General features: G+C 44.7%; 1 protein-coding gene across 1 annotated transcript in view; it reads right to left on the reverse strand.

Moving 5' to 3' along the window:
* The window catches only part of Smc3 (structural maintenance of chromosomes 3), a 49418-nt gene extending 48146 nt beyond the window's left edge, over window positions 1–1272 (reverse strand). The window contains exons 1-2 of the mRNA XM_045155549.1: window positions 1146–1272; window positions 260–335 (exon numbers count right to left, since the gene is read on the reverse strand). Coding sequence (XP_045011484.1) covers window positions 260–335; window positions 1146–1160 — 91 coding nt within the window. The 5' untranslated portion in view covers window positions 1161–1272. The remainder of the gene's footprint in view (window positions 1–259; window positions 336–1145) is intronic.
* Window positions 1273–22287: the final 21015 nt, after the last annotated feature.

Raw genomic sequence — 22287 nt, forward strand, 5'->3', positions numbered from 1 at the left:
TGGGAGGCCCTTTCCCCCCCCCCCCCTCTCTCTCTCTCTCTAGTAAATAAGATAAAATTTTTAAAAATCTGGCGTGGCGTGATGGTGCACGCCTTTAATCCCAGCACTCAGGAGGCAGAGGTAGGAAGATCGTGAGTTCCAAGGCCATCTTGAGTCTACATAGTGAATTCCAGGTCAACCTGAGCTGGAATGAGACTCTATCTTTGAAACACCGCCCCCCCCCAAAAAAAAACTGACATAGCAAACAATAAACACTTACCAATAACGTTATGTTTTGAACTGAAGGGATCTACAATTGTTTGATCTCTGTAACTTCGAAAGCCCTGGATAATCACCTAATAAATAAGAAACATTTTTGAGAACACACACACACGTCAATCTAAGTCAACATCTTTGCATTCCTCGTTTCTCACTTAGTGCAAGACAGAGAACTAGTCCATTTCATATAAGAAAATTTCATTTGGAAGCATGCGGGTTAAGAAAATCTGCTGAAAATTGTCTTGTCTGCAACCTCGACGGGCGCAAGGTTGATTTTCAGAGAATTTCCCTTAGCAACCGTCTGCGGAGCTCTCAAGATTAGGAAAACTGTCTAGCTGGTTGCCTGGCACACTGCCGAGCTGGATCCCCGCTTTTCCTGCCTGCAAGGCCAGCGAAGGCATCTTTCAGGCAGACTCCGCGGCCGGCCAAAGGAGTCAATGTTCCCAAGGAGGAGTGCTGAAGAGACCCACTCTGCCAATAGAAAAGCGTCCCCACAAATTCCGAGTGCAGGGGCTCGTCTGGACGGCGGACTCCGGCGCGGGAAGTCCACTTTGACAGACGTCAACAAGCGAGCGAGCGAGCGCGCCGGCGCCTCACGGGTCGCAGTGGCCCGCCCGCGCAGGGCCACCACCATCCATCCCCGCAGGACAATGCAGCCTGCGCTCCCGGCAAGGCCCCGGCGCCTCCGCCCACCACCGGCCCGGAGCGGCGGCCGGGGCGGCGAGCCCGCATCCCGCCGCGGCCCAGCGTCGGCCGGCGCGGGGTCCCGCCCCTCCCCCTGCACGCCCAGGTCCCGCCGGCGCCCGCGACGAGACACCCCACCCCGCGCGCCTCACGGGGCCCGTGACGGGGGGGGGCGGGTGAGACGAGGCCCGCGCAGGCCTCACCTGCTTGATGTACATGGCTCCGCGCCCCGGGCCCCGAAGACCTGCCCGCAGAGCAGCAACAGCCGGGTCTCACGGTCAGGTGAGGCGCCCCGGAGACCCCTCCCCCCCGAGCGCCGCTCGCTCCCCTCCAGCCAAAACAAAATGGCGGCGGCCTCGGAGGCGGAGCCCGCGCTCTGGACGGAACCATTCTTGAATCCCCATGGAGCGTAGGGGGAGTCATGGGCAGCCCTGCTCTTTCTTTTCGGGGGGGGGAAAAATAAATAAAACATATGGCAGTCCCACATGGATTCCATTTGGAAACTAACTGTTTAAGCGATTGTTTCCTGAGACTCGGACGGGAGATTCCTTTGGAGAGAGACTCTGGTGGGGGGGTTAGGCCTAGCCTCCCTCCGTGCGTGGAGCCAATGGTCGCGTCCACAAGGGGGGCAGGTTCGGCGCCAAAGCCAAGAGTGAGAGTCGCGGGGCCCCGAGCGGGCCGGTGGTCACGTGGGCCCTCGGGTGTCCGAAAGAGCGCACGGGAGGAATTCCGTGAGCTGAGTCTCCACTGCTCCATTTTCTCTGACCCTGGGCGCTCTCCTCTTAAGGAGCGCCTCCTGCTGCTTAGGACCCGCCTACAGTCCCGCAGGGATAGACTGATGCTGCAGTTTTGTTTTGATTCTTGGTTTGTTTGGGTATTTAAAAATATATATATTTATTTATTAGAGCGACAGACAATGGGCGCGGCAGGGTGTCCAGTCACGGCAAATGAACTCCAGACGCATGCGCCACCTTGTGTATCTGGCTTACGTGGGAAGTGGGAAATCGAACCTGGGTCCTAAAGCTTTGCAGGCAAGCGCCTTAACCGCTAAGCCATCTCTCCAGCTCCCCTCCCACCCACCCACCCTCTCTTTTTTGTTGTTGTTTTTCGAGGTTGGGTCTCGAGCCCAGGAAAGTTGTTTTATTTTTTGCTTTTTGAGGCAAGGTCTTTCACATGCAGCTCATACTGACTTCAAACTCGAAATCTATCTGAGGATTACCTTCAATTTTTCCTTCCGCCCCCACCTCCCAGTTACTGGGATTAAAGAGGTGGGCTTCACCACACCCTATTGAGAATTGGTTTTAGTAATGTGATAATACCCCGTGAGCCGTTACTGCTCTGCCATCTGCTGTACATCTAAGCGAGCTTCACAACTGTTCTAATGCGTTTTAAAATTTATTTTTATTTATTTATTTGCGAGAGAATGGCCAGTGCTTCCAGCCACTGCAAACGAACCCCAGACACATGTGCCATTTATGTGGTTCCTGGGAAATTGAACCTGGGTCCTTTCACTTTGCAAGCAAGCACCTTAGAGGGAACCAGCCCTCCTTTGAAAAAAAATAAAAACAGCATGAAATATATTAGTAGTAATGTCAACCCTAAAGTATATGCAATCATTATCAGTCTTGGGAGAAAACACTTGCAAAAGTAGATCTCTGGGCCTGTTCTAAAATTAACTGCTGGAAAGAGAAACATTTATCTATTTTGGTCCTGGCCACACTTCATGTTGCCTAAGGCAATTCTGACCCCAAGAGTTCTAGACTGAACTAAAAATCTTGTTTTATTGCCCCTGAAAGTCCTTTAACTGACCTCAAATTTGGTCAAATCCTATCCAGCCATTGAGAAAAAAAAAAAAAATCACCTGGACTGGAGAGATGGCTCAGGGGTTGAGGCTCTTGCCTACAAAGCCTAACTGCCTGGGTTCGACTCACTAGTACTCACGTGAAGCCAGATGCGCAATGTGGGCTTGCATCTGGGGAGTTCATTTGCAGCAGCTGGTGGCACTGGCATGCTCATTATCTGTCTCTCTTTTCCCCTCCCTCCCTGACTCTGTCTCTCTCTCCTGGCAAATAAATAAATAAAATATTTGAAAAAAAAAACTTTATGTAGTACTTCATTTTAGGGTTTGTAGTAGTCAGCTCTGTGCTGCTGGGATGAACCCCCAAACCAGACACCCTTGATGGTGAAAGACCCCCCAGAGGGAGACCTTCACTCAAGTCTCAAGATAGCATGCACCCGAAGACACACGGGAGACCCAACTTGCTGCAAAAGCATGAGGCTTTATTCGGGAAACCAGAGCTCTGGGGTCGACTCGTATCTCATGCAGGAGACAGAGGAGTCGATCCTGAGCCCTATTGGGTGTTTCTTTTTAAAGGGTTTTTAGCAAGGAAAGGAAAGGGGAGGGAGTTTCATAAGGGCATTTGCCAACCTTGTACAGTTATGTCTACATATCTTATTTGTGCATAGCCAGAGTTTAAGTCCTTGGTCAGGCTGTCTTGGGAAACTATTTTATTATTTTGGTTTTTCTCAAAACTGTATTTTTGTTTTTCCTCTTTCCGGGACATAAAGTTTAGGTTGACCCGACCAACCCATATTTTGGGCCATTCGCAGCCTATCTTTTAGCCTATTTTTGATTTACTCCTGAATATACAGTTCAGGCTGTCCCCTACCTGTAGCAACCAGCTATTTCTTTACCAAGTTTACTTTAAAATTTTCCATCCTGCCTTTCAATGGGAGGATAGGATTTATTTCAGGCTTACAGAGCTAGAGGAAGTTCTATAATGTTAAAAGAGGCTGGGGGCTGAAGGGGTAACTTAGCGATTAAGGTGCTTTCTTGCAAAGCCATAGGACCTCGGTTCAATTCCCCAGAACCCATGTAAGCCAGATGCATAAGGGACACATGCATCTGGAGTTCACAGGACCGGGGGCCCTGGAGTGCTCATTCTCATTCTCTCTCTCTCTCTCTTTCTCTACTTGCCTATTTTTGTATCTCTCTCTCTCTCCCTACCTACCTATTTTAGTATCTCTCTCTCAAACAAATTTGAAAGAAAAAAAGGCTGGACCCCCTTTCACAGATCCAAGCAGAGAGAGAAGAAACTACAACCAAAATCAAGCACCCAATCAATAGCAGGGACCTCTACACAGAACTCAAGCACTCTACATACCTTTAGGCTGGAAATCAGATCTACCCCAGTAACACCTTAGGGCTGGACCCCAGAATCCACTCACAGTGACACCTCCTCCAGCCAGGTGGCTGGAAATATAAGTTACAAGCTTAATAAAACATTTGATGGGCTGGACAGATGGCTTAACAGTTAGGGCACTTGCCTTCAAAGCCTAAGAACACATTTTCAACTCTACAGATCCCACGTAAGCCAGACGCACAAAGATGAGGCAAGCATTAGGTCGCACACGATCACTAGGTGACCCAAGTGTGTGGAGTTTGACTGCAGTGACTGAGGGCCTGGCACACCAATTCTCTCCTCTCTCTCTAAAAATAATTTTTAACAAATATTTGAGTCTATTGTGAGACATAGCTTCAAACTATTGACAGGTTAAAGTCTCTAATGTTTAAATTTGTGAGATGTTAGGCAATTATTATTTTTTTTAAGTTTCAGCCTTCAATTCCTAGTGTATAAAAATAAAAGGGAGGGCTGGAGAGATGGCTTAGCAGTTAAGCACTTGCCTGTGAAGCCTAAGGACCCCAGTTTGAGGCTCGATTCTCCAGGACCCACGTTAGCCAGATGCATAAAGGGGTGCACACGTCTGGAGTTTGTTTGCAGTGGCTGGAAGCCCTGGCGTGCCCATTCTTTCTCTCTTTCTATCTCACTCTGTCACTCTCAAATAAATGAATAAAAATGAACAAAAAAATAAATAAAAGAGGGGGCTGGCCTTGGATACATAGCCAGAAAATTCTCTTACTCTTCTCTCTCTCACTCACTTTCTCTTTCTCCCTAGAAAAAAGATAAATAAATAAATAAAGCAGACTCAGCAATTAAAGCTGCTTCAAAGACTGCTGGCCTAGGTTCAATTCCCCAGTACCCACATAAAGCCATATACACAAAGTGGCATATGTGCCTGGAGTTCGATTGCAGTGGCAAGAGGCCCAGGTACACCTCTTCTCCCCCTCTCTCTTTCACTCTCTCCCTTACTCCCTCCTTCTCTTTCTCCCTCTCTTCACATAAATAAATAAAAATGTATAGGGTTAGAATCCCTGTAAGGAGACCCTGAAAAACCATTATGTGAAGTTGTGAAGGTGAAACCCAAGTTTCAGTGAAGACACCAGAATTTTGGAGATGCCAGAACCATGGGATGTCTACCAAGGAAAGACAGGGTAGAGTAGAGCCAGCCCCAAATGAGTCCTAAATGCCAGATAAGGTGCTACAAGATTTCATGCTTGCCTTGCTGTGTTTCCGTCTTGCTTTAATGCAATCTTTCCTTGTTATGCCTCCACTCCTCCCTTTTGGAATAGTAATATTTACTCTGTGCCATTATATGTTTAAAGTATGTAATTGTTTTTTTTCCAAGATGGGTCTCATTCTGGCCCAGGCTGACCTGAAATTCACTATGTAGTCTCAGGGTGGCCTCAAAGTCATGGTGATCCTCTGCCTTCAAAGTGCTGGGATTAAAGGTGCCACCACGCCCTGCTGTAATTTGTTTTTGATTTTACAGGGGATCTCAATTAAGAGCTTGCCTTAAGTCTAAGAATAGATATTGGACTTGGGGCTTTTTTTTGTTTGTTTGTTTTTGTTTTTCGCGATAGGGTCTCACTCTGGTCCAGGCTGACCTGGAATTAACTCTGTCATCTCAGGGTGGCCTTGAACTCACAGCGATCCTCCTACCTCTGCCTCCCGAGTGCTGGAATTAAAGGCATGCGCCACCACACCTGGCGGACTTGGGACTTTTGAACAGTTTGGGGACTTAAAAAAACTATGGGGACTTAGAAAAATAGTTTATTTTTTTATTTGAGAAAGAGGCAGACAGAATGTACACACTAGGACCTCTAGCCACTACAAATGCACTCCAGATGCATGGGCCACCTGGTGCATCTGGCTTTACGTCAGTACTGGGGAAATGAACCTGGGCCTTCTGCTTTACCAAACTACAGTTGCAAGGAGCTGCTTATGCCCAAAGCAGATGACCTTGAATGGCCCCTGAAGCCCAGATGAATTTGTAGCCAGCCAGCACTTTGATTTTAGCCTGATGACATCTGAGCAAAAGACCCGATTCCCTCCTTGTGACCAGACTCCTAATTGTATTTCAGAACTTCTGCCTGCTGCTGTCTCAACTCATAACCCACAACCACACACTGAATACCAGTAACCCCACTGAGGAGGGTCCTCAGTGGAATGGGGGCAGGAAAGAGGGGGTTGGGACCAATATATGATTTGTCCATACAAAATGTTTTGTTTTGTTTTGATTTTTTTATTTGTTTGTTTGTTTGTCTTGGTTTTTCGAGGTAGGGTCTCACTGTAGCTCAGGCTGACCTGGAATCACTATGTAGTCTCAGGGTGGCTTTGAACTTACAGTGATCCTCCTACCTCTGCCTCCTGAATGTTGGGACTAACGGCATGAATCACCATGCCTGGCTTCCATGCAAAGTTGTTTTTTTTTTTTTTTTTTAGTTTTATTACATCAAAGTTTTTAAATCAATAATAGTAATGAAAACCTCTGAGGCTGTAAACCTAGTCTTACTACAATTTTTTTTGTTGTTGTTGTCCATTTTATTTATTTGAAAGTGACAGAGAGAGAGAGAGGGGCAGACAGACAGAGAGAGAGAGAGAGAGAGAGAGAGAGAGAATGGGCATGCCAGGGCTTCCAGCCCCTGCAAATGAACTCCAGATGCATGCACCCCCTTGTGCATCTGGCTAACGTGGGTCCTGGGGAATCGAGCCTCGAACCAGGGTCCTTAGGCTTCACAGGCAAGCGCTTAACCTCTAAGCCACCTCTCCAGCCCCTCACTACAATTTAATTACTTCACAGTATCTAAATCAATGAAGACTCTAAGAGCAGTGCCGGTAAAGCACAGTGTGATATGCTTACATGACAAGACTCTCTCAATGTCCTGGTGACTGGAGTCCTCTCTGTTTCTTATCCAGGGCTGAGAGTTTCGCGTTAAAGTTCTAAGCTGTTCTCAGTTCATGAAGGAAAGAATCATGGACTGACTTCATCTCTCTTCCTTCCTCCCCTTTTCCTTCCTCCTCTTCCTTCCCTCTCTCTCTTCTCTTTCCCTTCCTCCTTCCTTTCTTTTCTCTTTGATGTTATCCTATTTCATTCCTATGTGGCACATACTTTCTGCAGGTATTCTCCTATCAGGAAGAAATACCTCACTGTAGCCCAGAATCTAATTTATTTCTTATGGATAAAAGTGGCACCCCAACAATGGCACCAAGTCACAATGTTCTCTTAGTGACTTCTGGGACTTTTTTTTTAGTCCTAAGTTGCCTAAAAGAAGCCCATCATGGCAAGATGGAAGCACAACATTCACCGGGAAGATGAGGCTTGGAAAAGAAAGACTAAATCTTTTCTTGCTTGGTCCTTATGGAGAAAAAAACAGCAAAGGAATAAAAGAAAACCTTTTCAGATATCAGGTACAATTTCCAAACACTACACATCACAGGAAATACAGACCCTTGTCCCTCCACTAGATGGCATCAGAAGCATTGTCATTTTTGTCATTCAAACAACAAACAAACTGTACCAGGCCTTTCATCCCAGCACCATGGAGGCAGAGGTAGAAGGATGGTCCTGAGTTTGAGGCCACCCTGAGACTACATAGTGAATTCCAGGTCAACCTGGCCTAGACTGAGACCCTACCTTGAAAAAAAAAAAAGTACAGGGCTGAAGAGGTAGCTTAGTGGTTAAGGTGCTTGCCTCCAAAGCCAAAGGACCCAAGTTCAATTCCCCAGGATGCGTGTAAGCCAGATGCACAAGGTGACACATAGTCTGGAATTTGTTTGCAACATCTGGATACAATGCCAAGCCCATTTTCTCTCTATCTGCCTCTTTCCTGCTTCTCAAATAAATAAATAATTTTTTAAACAAATGCAAATTAAAAACTAATGGGCTGGAGAGATTTAGAAGTTAAGGTGCTTGCCTGCAAAGCCTAAGGACCCAGGTTCAATTCCCCAGTACCCACGTAAGGCAGATATACAAGGTGGCACATGTGTCTGGAGTTCATTTGCAGTGGCTAGAAGCCTTGGTGCACCCATTCTCTCTCTCTCTCTCTGTCTCTCTCTCTCTCCCTCTCCCTCTCAAATAAGTTAAGAAATAAAAATAAATTTTAAAAACTGGTGGCAGTACTTGGGAGGTGGAGGAAGGAGAACCAGAAGTTCAAGGCCATCCTTAGTTACATTGTAAGTTTGAGACCAGCCTGGACTACAAGAGACCTTGCCTCAAAAAAACACACAGATGTCCCATGGGTCCAGGTTGTATATCATTTTCCTGAATAAGGATCTGGAGGGGGTGATAAAACCTAAAAATAAGCTTTCTTGGGTCTGTTAAATATTCCCTAAGAGCTAAAGACCAAGCCCTCAGACCTATAGGAAATACAGACACCATCTCTCCACAGAATCAACCATGTATGAAAAATGACAGACATTACAAAGGGGAAAAAAAGGCAATGGAGGACTATAGAGGTGGATTAGTGCTTAAGCACTTGCCTGTGAAGTCTAAGGACCCAGTTTCAATTCACCAGGTCCCACATAAGCCAGATGCACAAAGTGGCACATGCATCTGGAGTTCATTTGCAGCATCTAGAGGCCCTGGTGTGCCCATTCTCTCTCTCTCTCTCTCTCTCTCTCTCCCTCCCCTTTTCCCCTCTCTGTTTCTAATAAATAAATAATTTTTCAAAAATTTTAAAAAGGCAATGGAAAAATAAAAATTGCTTAAATAAACCCTGATAAACCTTTTGGTCCAAGTCTCTACAACCTCCATATCCCACAGTGGAACCATATACTATGTAGCAGTTTATGTCTGTCTGGCCTCTTTCCCTTAGCATGATGCTTCTGAGGCTCATTTGCGTTGTTATGTGTGTTAATATTCTTTAGTCTTGCTCACTGGGATTTCTTTGAGTGGCTATTCCACATTGTGTTTATTAATTTGCTGGTGTGTGTGTGTCCCTTGCTACTGCAAGTGAATGCCCATCCAGCTTTTGTGGGTGCCTGGGAAATTGAACCCAGGCCTCAAAGCTTTACAGGCAAGTGCCTATAACTTGCTGAAACATCTCCCCAGCCCGTCTACTTGTTGCCTGCTATGAACACTACTGTATAATCTTTTCTGTTGGTTTCTTGACACAGGGTCTGTAGTCCAGGCTTTCTGTTCTGAACTCACTATGTAGACCAAGCTGGCCTTGAACTCGTGGTAATCTACCTGCCCCGGCCTCCCAAGTGCTGAGATCATAGGTATGAGCTATCATGTGTGGCTTTACTGTACAATTTTTGTGCAGATACAGGTTTCCCCTTCTCTTTAACATGTGCCCAGGTGTGGAGTTTCTGGGTCACGTAGTAGGTCCACAGTTAACTTTGGAGGACCTGTAAACTGTTATCCAAAGGAGCTGCACCATTTTATAGCCATATCATGAGGAATGAGCAGTGTGCGAGGGAGGGCTCCAATTCTCCACATCGTTGCCCAAGCCTATTATTGTCTTTTATTTCTCAGCCATCCCAGTGGGTGTGAAGTGGCATCTCACTGTTGCTTGCATTTTATTTCTTTGATGACTAAGGAGCATCTTTTTTTTTTTTTTTTTTTTTTGGTATGATTTGAGTGCTGGTACTTTATATGAAAGGTGATCTCAGAGAGCAGAAGTAATGCAGTGGGAAGAGTAAGACAGAGAAGAGAGAAAAGCCAATAGCTGGACAGCTTGCATTGGCACAGCCTGGAGGATGGAGTCTAGCAGTAGCCTCCCATGCTGAGGGCATGTGCCAATCTTTTTGACTGCTTGAACTTTGCACATTTTTTATTTTTATTTTAGAGAGAGCAAGTGAGAGAGACAGGGAGAGAGAATTGGTGCACCAGAGCATTAGCCGCTGAAATCAAACTCCAGATGCTTGTGCCACCTAGTGGGCATGTGCAACCTTGCACTTGCCTCCCCTTTGTGCATCTGGCTTATGTGGTATCTGGAGAGTCAGACATGGGTCCTTAGGCTTTACAGGCAATCGCCTTAACTGCCAAGCCATCTCTCCAGCCATAGCTTGGTTTTTGTTTTGAGAGAGACATAACCAGGCTGTCCTGAAACTCTGTACCCTCCTGCATCATCCCTCCAGAGTGCTGGGATTCAAGACATGTGCCACCACACCAGGATCTCTGTAGTCTTCTATTGTTTTGAATGTTTCCACATATTTTGGTCTTATCGCCTCACCTCTTTTTCACCCTCCTGACAAGCAAGATGGTTGGCCAATTTGTAATATATTTTACAATCTCTGGAAATTAAGCAGCAGCACATTTGTCATTGGTTTCTTCTTCCTCCTTGTCCCCCTCCCCCTCTTATTCTTCTTCTTTTATCTTTAACCTCAAAATGTGATTAAAAAAGGAAGGAAGATATGCTTAAACACTTGGAAGTTTATACCCAGATGACCTGGACTTTTCTTATCCAAAATACTGGATTTGCCTTTGCCTCCCAATTTTGTGCATCTGAAAAAAAAAAAAAACTAGACAAGTATCATGATGCCTGGATCAGATAGTGAGCAGAACCTTAGCTGTAAGATGCAGTGGGCAAAAAAGCTGGAAGCCATGAAAGAAAATCTCTGGGGTGTGCAGATGCTGCCTGAGGTCACAGCTATCTTCCTAGAGCTTTGTAAGGGGATAAAGATAGTGATATGAATGAAGTCTTAATTATACTGTATCAATTGTGCTTCGTAGTCACCTTAATGACTTCTCTGGAAGGAAAGCCAGTGATTCTGCTATCTGAAAGAAAGCTTTGCTGTGGGGGTTGAGAAGATTGCTCAGTTGTTAAAGGCACTTGCTTGCAAAACCTGCTGGCCCTGGTTCAATTCCCCAGTACTCACATAAAGCCAAATACACAAAGTGATGCATGCATCTGGAGTTTATTTGTAGTGGCAAGAGGCCCTGGAATGCTCACACATACACAATTTCTCTCTCTCTCTCTCTCTTTCCCCTGCCCCACCTCTCTCTCTCTCCTTGCAAATAAAAATATTTCTTTAAAAGAGAAACCCTTGGGGCTGGAGAGATTATTCAATGGCTAAGGTACTTGGCTGCAAAGCCTAAGGACCTGAATTAGATTACCTAGTCCCACATAGAGCCAGATGTACAAGGTGGCACATGTGTCTAGAGTTTGTTTGCTGCACACATTCTCTCTCTTTTCCCTCCCTCCCCTTTTCACTCTCTCCTTCCTCTGTCTCTCTGCTTGCAAATAAATAAATAATTTATTTTTCAAAAAAGAACACCTTATTGTGAAGCACTAGCCCTAAGTAACCAAAACAGTGCTACAATGTACAGCTAGATGACCAAGAAAAATGCCACCATGTACTAACTGTGTGGAGTGCTCTGCAGTTTCCAGTGTCCTGTTCCCATAGTAGTGCAATATGGAGACCTGATGAGGACCTTGAAGGAAATCTCAAATAAGAAAAAAAAAAATGAATAAGGAGCATGTTAATGGGTATTTATGCTTATTGAATGGTACCAGTTAACTGACCTATCCCCCACAACTTTGACCTGAGGAAGACAGTGATGGCTGAGATTGTGTAGTTGGAAATAATAGTCTTAACACCTACTCATGACCAGGCTCTATGCTCAAGATTTCACATGAATAATCTCATTTCATCCTCTTACAACGTCACTTAAATGGTGAAGCAGCTCAGCTGGAGAGATGGCTTAGCGGTTATGGTGCTTGCCTGCAAAGCCAAAGGACCCAGGTTTGATTCCCTAGGACCCACATAAGCCAAATGCACAGGGAGTGTCTGGAGTTTGTTTGCAGTGGCTGGAGGCTCTAGTGTACCTATCCTCCCTCCCCCACACCTCTTCCACCCTCAAATAAATAAAGTAAAATAAATACATATTTTTTTTTCGGTTTTTCAAGGTAGGGTCTCAATCTAGCCCAGGCTGACCTGGAATTCACTATGTCGTCTCAGGGAGGCCTCGAACTCATGGTGATCCTCCTGCCTCTGCCTCTCAAGTGCTGGGATTAAAGGTGTGCACCACCCCGCCCAGCAAAATAAGTATTTTCTAAAAAGATGAAAAGGCTGAATGAGAGTATAACATGAAGAGAACATTATACTAGAAGCAAAATGGCTCACGACTCACCCTTCAGTAAACTTTGGGCAAGCCACTGAGCCCTCTGGTTAGTGCTATTCACAGTGTACTTCAGGGATCTCAGCAGACTATAGACTCTTTTATTTTATACATATATTATAACAGGTTATATTCTTTTATCTCCTCACCCCTGTTTCTGTTTCCCTGGGGCCCTCCTCAGTGGGATCATGGGAATCCCTGTGGGGTCACAAAGGCCTTAGTCAGTCCCTATGGGGTGGGGGACTATGCCTCTGGGTATTTCTACCTCTCTGTGGCTCCTATAGTCTTTTCACCCTCTCTTCTGAAAAGTTCCCTGAACCATGACAGGCCTGTTGAAAGTTTGATTTAGTGCTAAGTTCTCTGTAGCCTCTGGACTTCTGCTTTGATAGGTTTTGATGGATCACTGTGTCTGTAACCATCATGCTGGTTGTCAGGCTAGCAGTAAGAGCAGTATTCCTATTGCCACTCCCATGGCATCTATGGTCTCTTTATCAGTCCACAAGGAGGGCAGTACAAAGTAGAAATAGACACTTAAAAACCTTTCCAGCAATCTCATATTCAAGTGAATGATTAGGGAACTTGTCTCACTGAATGAGGCATAGATCTGTCAGGAGCTGTCCGTGAACTTTGTATCCAAAAGAACTGAGGCACAGTATGTTAGGTTTTAATATTTTATTTATTTCTTTGCAATGAGAGACAGAGAGAGAGAGAGAACTTGCACGCCAGGACATCCAGCCACTGCAAACAATCTCTAGATGCATGTGCCACTTAGTGTATCTGATTTTAAGTCATTACTGGGGAATCAAACATGGGTCATTAGGCTTTGCAGGCAAGTGCCTTAACTGCTGAGCCATCTCTGGAGCCCAAGAATTTTAATGTTAGGTGGTATGTTAGCTGCTTTACTCATTGCTATGGTCAAATACCTGTCAAGAAGTAGCTCAAGGAGGGAAAGGGTTTATTCCGGCTTACAGTTTCAAGTAAATTTCAAGTAAACACCTTCCACCATGGTGGGAAAAGCATGGTAGCAGGTGTGGGAGACCAGCTTACACACTGGAGTCACAACCCAGAAGCAGCCAACCATGGTGGCACACGCCTTTAATCCCAACACTGGGGAGGCTGAGGTAGGAGGATCATCATGAGTGTGAGACCAGCCTGGACTACACAGTGAGTTCCAGGTAAGTCTGGGCTAATGAAACTCTACCATGAAATAAACAAAAACAAAAATAAGAAAACAAACAAAAAAACACAGTCAAGAAAAAAAAGTGAACAGGAAGTAAGGCTGAACAATAAAACCTGAAGGCCTTTCCCAGTGACCTACTTCCTCCAACAAGCTCCACCTCCCTAAAGTTCCACAACCTTCCCAAACAGCACCACCAGCTGGGGACCAAGTGTTCAAACACTAGAGCCTATGGGGGACATTTCAAAACCTAAATAGCATTTTTATGAGAGAAAGACAGAATTTCCATGCTAGGTCCTCCAGCCATTGCAGTCAAACCCCAGATGGCATCACCTTGTGTCTGGATTATGTGGGATCTGGGGAGTCAAACATGAATCTTTAGGCTTTGCAGGCAAGCTCCTTAACCTCTAAGCCATCTCTCTAGCCCCCTATCGAATATTTTGAAAGAAATAATATTGTATTTAAAAAATTGATAGAAACAGGTGTTCAATAGTTCATGCATATACAGTGAACTGAATAGAAGAGGTACTAGTTGGGAAGAAGAGAAAAATAATCAAATACTAAATAAAAAAGAAGAAGGGGCTGGAGAGATGGCTTAGCAGTTAAGGTGCTTGCCTACAAACCCTAAGGACCCATGTTCAACTCTCCAGATCCCATGTTAGCCAGACACACATATTGCAGTGGCTGAGGCTCTGGTGTGCCAATTCTCTGTCTCTATTTCTGAAATAAAAAAAATTAAAAAGAAGAAGGTGCCAGGTGTGGTAGTGCATGCCTTTAATCCCAGCACTTGGGAGGCAGAAGTATTGCCATGAGTTTGAGGCCACTCTGAAGCTACATAGTGAATTCCAGATCAGCTTGGGCTAGAGACGCTACTTCAGGAAAAAAAAAAAAAAAAAAAAATGAAGAAGGAGGAGGATTTTAGTGGAGGAAGGATAGGATATGGGGACAAAGAAAGGTGTAGGAGGGGATTATGATCAGGGTATATTGTGTATATAAATAGAGGTTGTCAATAAAAATGTGTGTGTGTGCGTGTGTGTGTGTGTGTGTGTGTGTGTGTGAGAGAGAGAGAGAGAGAGAGAGAGAGAGAGAGAGAGAGAGAGGGAGGGAGGGAGAGAGAACTGGGCATGGTGGTACACGCCTTTAATCCCAGCACTTGGAAGGCAGAAGTTGGAAGATCGCCATAAGTTTGAAGCCACCCTGAGACTACATGGTGAGTTCCAGGTCAGCTTGGGCTACAGTGAGACCCTACCTCAAAAAAAAAGTTGTTTTTTTTTTTTAAGGGTGGGACTTTATGAAGATGATTTTTTGTTTGTTTGTTTGTTTGGTGAAACCAGGCTGATCTGTATTTCACTATGTAATCTCAGGCTGGCCTCAAACTCATAGTGATACTCCTACCTCTGCCTCTTGAATGCTAGGATTAAAAGCATGCACCACCATGCCCAGCTGATTTTTTTTCTTTCTAGAGAGACACTAAGAGTTTGTTTTCTAGTCAGACATTTCTGTTAGAGCTTTCCCCATCACTAGGAGTCATATCTTACCATCACCAGCATCTGCTTTTGATCCATTTCCATGTGCTATATAATAAAGCAAATGATCTCAGAGCTAATGCATTATCCTTGGCATAATTAGCTATCATGTAGTTCAGCTAACACTTTTTTGTGTGAATCTTTCTTGATTAGGGAAGCAGTGTATTGATTTTGAATTCTTATTCAGGCTCTCTACTCTGGAAAACATACTCAGACTGCTTTTCTGCCAATAAAGCTGGATGTGCTCCTGAACCAAACTTAAACTCCATCCATATTATTTTATGGTACAATCATGTACTGTTTTACCTAGTTTAGAACTGGTTGTGCTTGTTGATAATGAAACTCAAATGAGTTGAATTCCTCATATCTTCACTATGTTCAAATCACATAAATGCTAAAAATTCATTGTCATGTTGCCAATATGTATACATTTAACAAACCTGTAATGAAAAAACATTTTGCTAAGGGCTGGGGAGATGGCTCAGCAGTTGAATGCACTTACTTGAAAAGCCAGCCAGCCTGGATTCAATTCCCCAGTAACCTGTGGTAGTTTGAATGTGTGTGCCTCATAGACTCAGTTGTTTTAGTCAAGCAAGTAACTTGGGTCTCCAGCTGCCTGGCTGGAGAAGGTGTCACGGGGGGCGGATCCTGTGGTTCAGCTCAAAGGTGTGTTTGGGGGGTGATCTGGATTCTAGTCCAAAGGTCTGCACAGAGGTCTGAGCTCTGAGGGGTCCCTGCTGCTTGCTGCTTTTTTTGTTTTTTTGTTTTGTTTTTTTGAGATAGGGTCTCACACTAGCCCAGGCTGACCTGGAATTCACTATGTAGTCTCAGGGTGGCCTCGAACTCATGGTGATCCTCCTATCTCTGCCTCCCGAGCACTGGGATTAAAGGCATGTGCTACCACACTCAGCTCTGCCTTTTGGTGTTTGCTGGCTGCTGATGGTCTTTCTCTCTCTGCTTGGATGTATGAGTGGGAGCCAGCTTTTTCTGTCAGCGATGAAACTTCCCCTGGATTCTGTTAGCCTGAAATACCCCCCCCCCGAAACTGTGTCTGCCTTGGATGCTCATCCCGGCAATGTGAAGCTATCTACAACCCCGCCAAAAGCAAGACCCAAAGTGGCACGTGTACCTGGAGTTCATGTGCACATGCGCACACACATGTGAAAAGAGGTAAATGTTTTTGAAGATAAAAAGTATTCTGCTCACTGTATTTGTCTGATTGGGATTCAGTCTATCACATCATCAGCCAGCTGTTGAATTTTCCAGCCAGGAAAAATACTACCTCCTTTGCCAGGGATCCACCCATTATTCCCCAAATCTCTATTACGGTCTCACACTAATGTCTTTGCTAAATGTTTAGCATCCCAAAGGGCTACGCTATGAGATATTCACACTTCACAGTTTTTAATTTATTTTTTACTTGGGTTTTTTACATTAAAAAAAACACCTTTTTTTTTTTTTTTTTTTTTTTTTTTTAGGTATATGATTATTCTAGCCCAGGCTGACCTGGAATTCACTGTCATCTCAAGGTGGTCTTGAGCTTATGGCTATCTCCTACCTCTGCCTCCCAAGTGTTGGGATTAAAGGTGTGTGCCACCAAGACCAGTTTTTTTTTTTTTAAAGCATTTTTTCCATAATAAAAATGTATTATTACACAAATCAAAGCTTCTGAAATACAAACTTATTTTGAACAGATATGTTTATTTGTGTGATTTTTTTTGACAGTTTGAATCTTATATTTCTAAAGGAAAAAAATGAAAGCAGGAAGTTGGGAATTAATAGATAGATTTTACAGACGAGTATAAAATTCCCCAGAACTTAGCAGCAATAATCAATACATAAGTGATGACCTTTTTTGGTGTGTGATAAGTGTGTGTATTTGTTCACGTGTGTGAGGACGGCACATGCCACAATGTGCGTGTGGAGGTTAAAGGACCACATCAGGTGTCAATCCCCACCTTCTACCGTGTTTGCCGATGGAGTCTTTCTGCGGCGTTTTCCAGGCTAGTGGCCCACAAGCTTCCAGGGTCTCTGTCTGCACCTCCCTTCTCACCATAGGCGTGCTGGGATTACAAATGGCTCACACTATAGCATCTGGCTTTTCGTGGGTCCTAGAGATCCGAATGTAGGTTCTCACTCAAGTGTTTTTTTTCTACTAAGCCGTCTTTTAAGTCCCCAGTGGTCTTGATTTCACATCAGTAAGATGTTACAAATGAGAGAGAACTGCTGAAATTTGATTTCCATCAAAAGTAGATCCATCCTCCATTGCTTTCATTGAAAGACAGTGTAATTCACAGATAATTGAAGAGGAATTTGAAAATATAGAATCATTCACTTTATCTTGGATAAAAGTGAAAGATATTTCCAAGCTCCCTCAAATTGCCTTAATTCTCCTCTAGTTCTGTGAATTTCTATAGAACTGGATTCTCCATTGACCTCATTTTTAAAGTTATTTATGTATTTGCTCGTGTGTGTGTGTGTGTGTGTGTGTGTGTGTGTGTGCGCGCGCGCGCATGTATGCTACTGTAAATGAACACCGGATGCTTTGCGCCACTTTTTCCATCCAGCTTATGTAGGTAGCTTGGCAGGCTTTGCAAGTAAGTGCCTTTAACCACTGATCCACCCCTCTCTCCGAGCCACTCAACTAAACTCTTAAAACAAAACAGGGCTGGAGAGATGGCTTGGCAGTTAAGGTGCTTGCCTGCAAAGCCTAAGGACCCAGGTTTGGTTCCCCAGAATCCACGTAAGCCAGTTGCACATGGTGGCACAAGCTTCTGGAGTTCTTTTGCAGTGGCTAGAGACCCTGGAGCACCCATTCACATGCTCTCTCCCTCTCTTTCTCTCTCATAAATAAATAAAATTAAATTAAAAATTAAAAAAAAACAGTTTTGGTACATGTTGCACTCTGCATTCTTCCTAGACTGGATAGGTTAATGATCAATCATATGATTCTTCTTCTTCTTTTCATTCATTTATTTTTTTGGTTTTGGTTTTTCCAGGTAGGGTGTCATTCTAACCCAGACTGATCTGGAATTCACTATGTAGTCTCAGGGTGGCCTAGAACTCATGGCAGTCCTCCTATCTCTGCCTCCTGAGTTCTGATATTAAAGGTGCATGCCACCATGCCTGGACAAGATTTTGGGTTTTTTTTTTTTTAATTTCTTTCTTTGAGAGTGACAGACAGAGAGAGAAAGTGGCAGATAGAGAAAGAATGGGCACACCAGGGCCTCCAACCACTGCAAATGAACTCCAGACGTGTGCGCCCCCTTGTGCATCTGGCTAACGTTAGTCCTGGGGAATAGAGCCTTGAACCGGGGTCCCTTAGGCTTCACAGGCAAGCGCTTAACCACTAAGCCACCTCTCCAGCCCTTTTTTTTTTTTTTTTTTTGGTTTTTTGAGGTAGGGTCTCACTCTAGTTCAGGCTGACCTGGAATTCACTGTGTTGTCTCAGAGTGGCCTTGAACTCATGGTGATCCTCCTACCTCTGCCTTCCAAGTGCTGGAATTAAAGACGTGTGCCACCACACCGGGCTCAAGATTTTTTTATTCATTAGTTTCTTACTTTGATATACACAGTACTTGTGCAAAGCAAGGAAACACTGTGCTGCTCATACCTTGTCATTGAGCTGTGATTGCAGAGTGCAGGGTTCAGCACGGTTCTGAGTCCAGCAACATCTTGATGTGGAGGATGGAGGAGGACAAAAGGAAGGAGACATTGAAAGAGGAGGGTTGCTGGGCGTGGTGGCGCACGCCTTTAATCTCAGCACTTGGGAGGCAGGGGTAGGAGGATCGCCATGAGTTCAAGGCCACCCTGAGATTACATAGTACATTCCAGGTCTGGACTAGAGTGAAATCCTACCTCAAAAAACTTTTTAAAAAATCAACTACCTGGTTCTTTCTTAGCCAGTTTGAGAAGCACTGTTCTCCACATCAGCTTTATCTGGGAAGTGGATATGAGCTGTCACCTTTTATTCATTTATTTTTTTTATTTAGTTTTTTTGTTTTGTTTTCTTTTGTTTTGAAACCAAAACTGTTGAGATAGGGTCTACCTATGTAGCCGAGGCTGGCCTTTAACTCACAGCCATCTTACTGCCTGTACTCCAAAGTGCTGGGATGGTAGGCGTGTGTCATCATGCCTGGCTCATTTGGGGGCTGATCAGAATTTTAGACTGCTTAAACTCCAATGAGTTAACCATTAAAAAAAGAGTAATTTTCAGTATTTCTGCAAAGGCAAGTGGATTGTTCTGAGGGTCACTTCCTTACGTTTCCCACTAGAGGGCAGTCAAGAAGCACTTATGCTGGTGAGGTGTGCCAACGCTCAAGGACCTGGTAATCTGCAGGAAAAATAAAATGCAAAAATCATTTACCCAGTGAATAGGGTGAGCAACCATTCTTTGCTACACTAATCCTTAATAAAGGGGATGGAGAGATTGCTCAGTGGTTACAGTGTTTGCCTGCAAAGCCTAACAACCCAGGTTCAATTTCCCAGTACTCAAGGAAAGCCAGATGCACAAAATGGTGCATGTGTTTGGAGTTTGTTTGCAGAGGCTGGAGGGCCTGGAGCACCCTTTCTCTCCCTACATGCAAATAAATAAATAAAATAATTTTTTTAAAAGACTTAATGTCTTCAAGCCCAGTGACCATGTGCTTGTAGCTAAAAAACCAAGATAAGATGGTAGATGAAAAGTGGGATGAACATGAGGTCAAAAGGGCAGCACTGTCCAGTGAGAACTGGGGTGTATGATAATATGAATGGGCTTAACACCACTGAACTGTGCACGCAAAAATAGACAGCATGGCAGAGTTGTGTTATGTCTATTTAATTATTTAAGAGAAAGAGAGAAGAAATGAGTGACATGTTTGATGCATCATTCCAGAAGACTGGAGTGGTCAAGGACTGTCTTACAAAAGCAGCTGTAACTCACAGGTGTAGAGAGGACAGTAGAAGGCACGGGCCAGCATGTCACAGGTGCCTTAAGCCTTTACTCAGTACACACACACATGCGCGCGCGCACACACACACACACACACACACACACACACACACCCTTCTGAGTTGCCAGTCTGCCTCAATTTTTAAAATATTTTTATTTGAGAGAAAGAGGGAGGGAGGGAGGTAGATAGAGAGAGAGAGAATGAGCGCACCAAGACCTCCAGCCACTACAAATGTACCCCAGACACACGCGCCACCTGTGTATCTCACTTTACGTGGGTCCTAGAGAATCGAACCTGGATTCTTTGGTTTTGCAGGCAAGTGCCTCAACTGCTAAACTATCCCTCCAGCCCTCTGGCTCAATTTTTTTAGCCCCTGGAAAATTTAGGGACCTTTTTCCAGTTCATTCATTCACACATGCATTTATTCATGAATTCATTTGATCATTGTTCCCTCAGCATTCACTGCTCCTCTGTTCCAAGCACTTTGTAAGTCATTGGAGCACAGCACTGAGGGAGGCAGAGAGCTTGGCCCTCAAGGTGTTTAGGAAACATAGCTCTCTCTGGCTGAGACCCTGAGGGTCCCGGGGAAGTATGTTTATCTCACATGGGCATCTCTTTCAGTCATTCACAAGTAGGCCATTGGGAGCTGCTGTCTCTAAATGTGTTCCTTTGAATCAGCAGGAAGACTAGGAGGCAAGAGGAAGAATGACTTCAGAACCACATAGGGACCTAGGGTTGCCTTGGCAACAAGATCAGAGAACACTGTTCAAGCCCATGTGATGCCAGGGCTGGACTCTGAGTCTTGGCTGTTCTGTGTCACCCTTTGACTCTCACAAAACTTCACTGAAATGAGTCTCTGAAATCAAAGGTCCAGAGGCCCACGCACTGAGAAACTCATCCCACACCTACCCTGGCCTTGTTCTGATTCTGCAGAGACACAAGATGTCCTCACCCTGTGTTGGGACTGTTGGGAGACTGCAGGAGGCTATGCTAGGTCAAGAACAGGAGTTTGCTATAAGAATCTAACAAGTTTCACTTGAAATGGTCAAAAAGTATGTTTAAACCCTACTTTCCCCATTTGTAAGGTGCAGATAGGAGCAGCAACATTCAGAGGCTGTGAGCGCACAGTTGGCGCGGGCACAAACACACAGTGAACACGGTTTGAAAACAAGGTCGAGCTGGAGTTCAGAGGTCACCTCACCTGATTCCTTCATTCTACAACTGCGGTGACAGAGGCCCAGCAGCCCAGTGAAAGCAGAAAGATAAGAAATGGTGGATTCAGACAACTTTTGAACCTTGGCTTCACCTGTGGATTTTAGGAATCTCTTCTAATCTGTGAGATGTAGCAATAAGGTTGCTCCAAGGACTAAAAGAAAAACCTTAAATTCCTGGCACCAGAGCCTGACATATGATAATTGTCCAGTACAATGTTTCTTTGCTTTGTTCCTTCTATTTGGCTGTCTAGAGCCAAATGCAGGCCTCAGGGAGACCTGCTGACCCTCAGTAAAGAGTGCTCGGGAGCCCAGTGCATCCCATTCCACATGGAGTTCCTCATATTGGGCAAGTTACTGAGCTGCTTTGACTGTAAGGGCTATAAAAGGATAGCAATAGTAGCTATTGTATCCTGGATCTGCCATGAAGACAATTCTCTGGAAGTGTCCTATAAATTTCCCACACCTTTGGGTGCTTGAGGTCTTGCTACATAGCCCAGGCTGTCCTTGAAATCATAGCACTAATCCTGCCTTAACCTGCTGGGAGCACATGCACACACTGCCACAGCCGGCTGAAGTGTTTCTTGTTCTGTCTTGTAACCTTGTTCTGGTCAACAGGAGACTCTTGGGTAGATAAGAAGTCAAGCTCATATTCATTCATGTATCTGTTTGTGGGCTAGGCTCTTGCCACAGCTGGGGCTGACAGGGTTAGACAAGACTCCTGCTTTCAAGTTCCTCACAATCAAAAGGAGGACTTAGGGGCTGGAGAGATGGCTTAGCATCTAAGGCACTTGCCTGCAAAGCCCAAGGTTCCAGGGTTGATTCTCCAAGTCCCACGTAAGCCACATGCACAAGGGGGCACATGCATCTGGAGTTTGTTTGCAGTGGCTAGAGGCCCTGACATGCCCATTCTCTCTCTCTCTCTCTCTTTCTCTCTCTCTCTTTCTCTCTGTCTCTAATAAATAAATAAAAATAAATCTTTTAAAAAGTGGGGGGGACTTAGGGGCTGGGAAGTTTGTAGTTAAATTTTGTAGGCAAAACCCTGAGTTTCCATCTCCAGCACTTCATAAACTGGGCATCGTGGTGCATGCCTATAATTCCATCACTCCAGAGGGAGAGGCAGGGAGATCAGAAGCTCAAGATCATCCTTGACTACATGTCAAGTTCAAGGTTACTCTGAGGTATAGGAGAACCTGTCTCAAAAACCAAAAAATTAAACAAATGAACAAAGAGACTTACAAGACTTCGGC

This window comes from Jaculus jaculus, chromosome 1 (genome assembly GCF_020740685.1).
Source record: "Jaculus jaculus isolate mJacJac1 chromosome 1, mJacJac1.mat.Y.cur, whole genome shotgun sequence".
In the NCBI taxonomy this organism is placed as follows: domain Eukaryota; kingdom Metazoa; phylum Chordata; class Mammalia; order Rodentia; family Dipodidae; genus Jaculus; species Jaculus jaculus.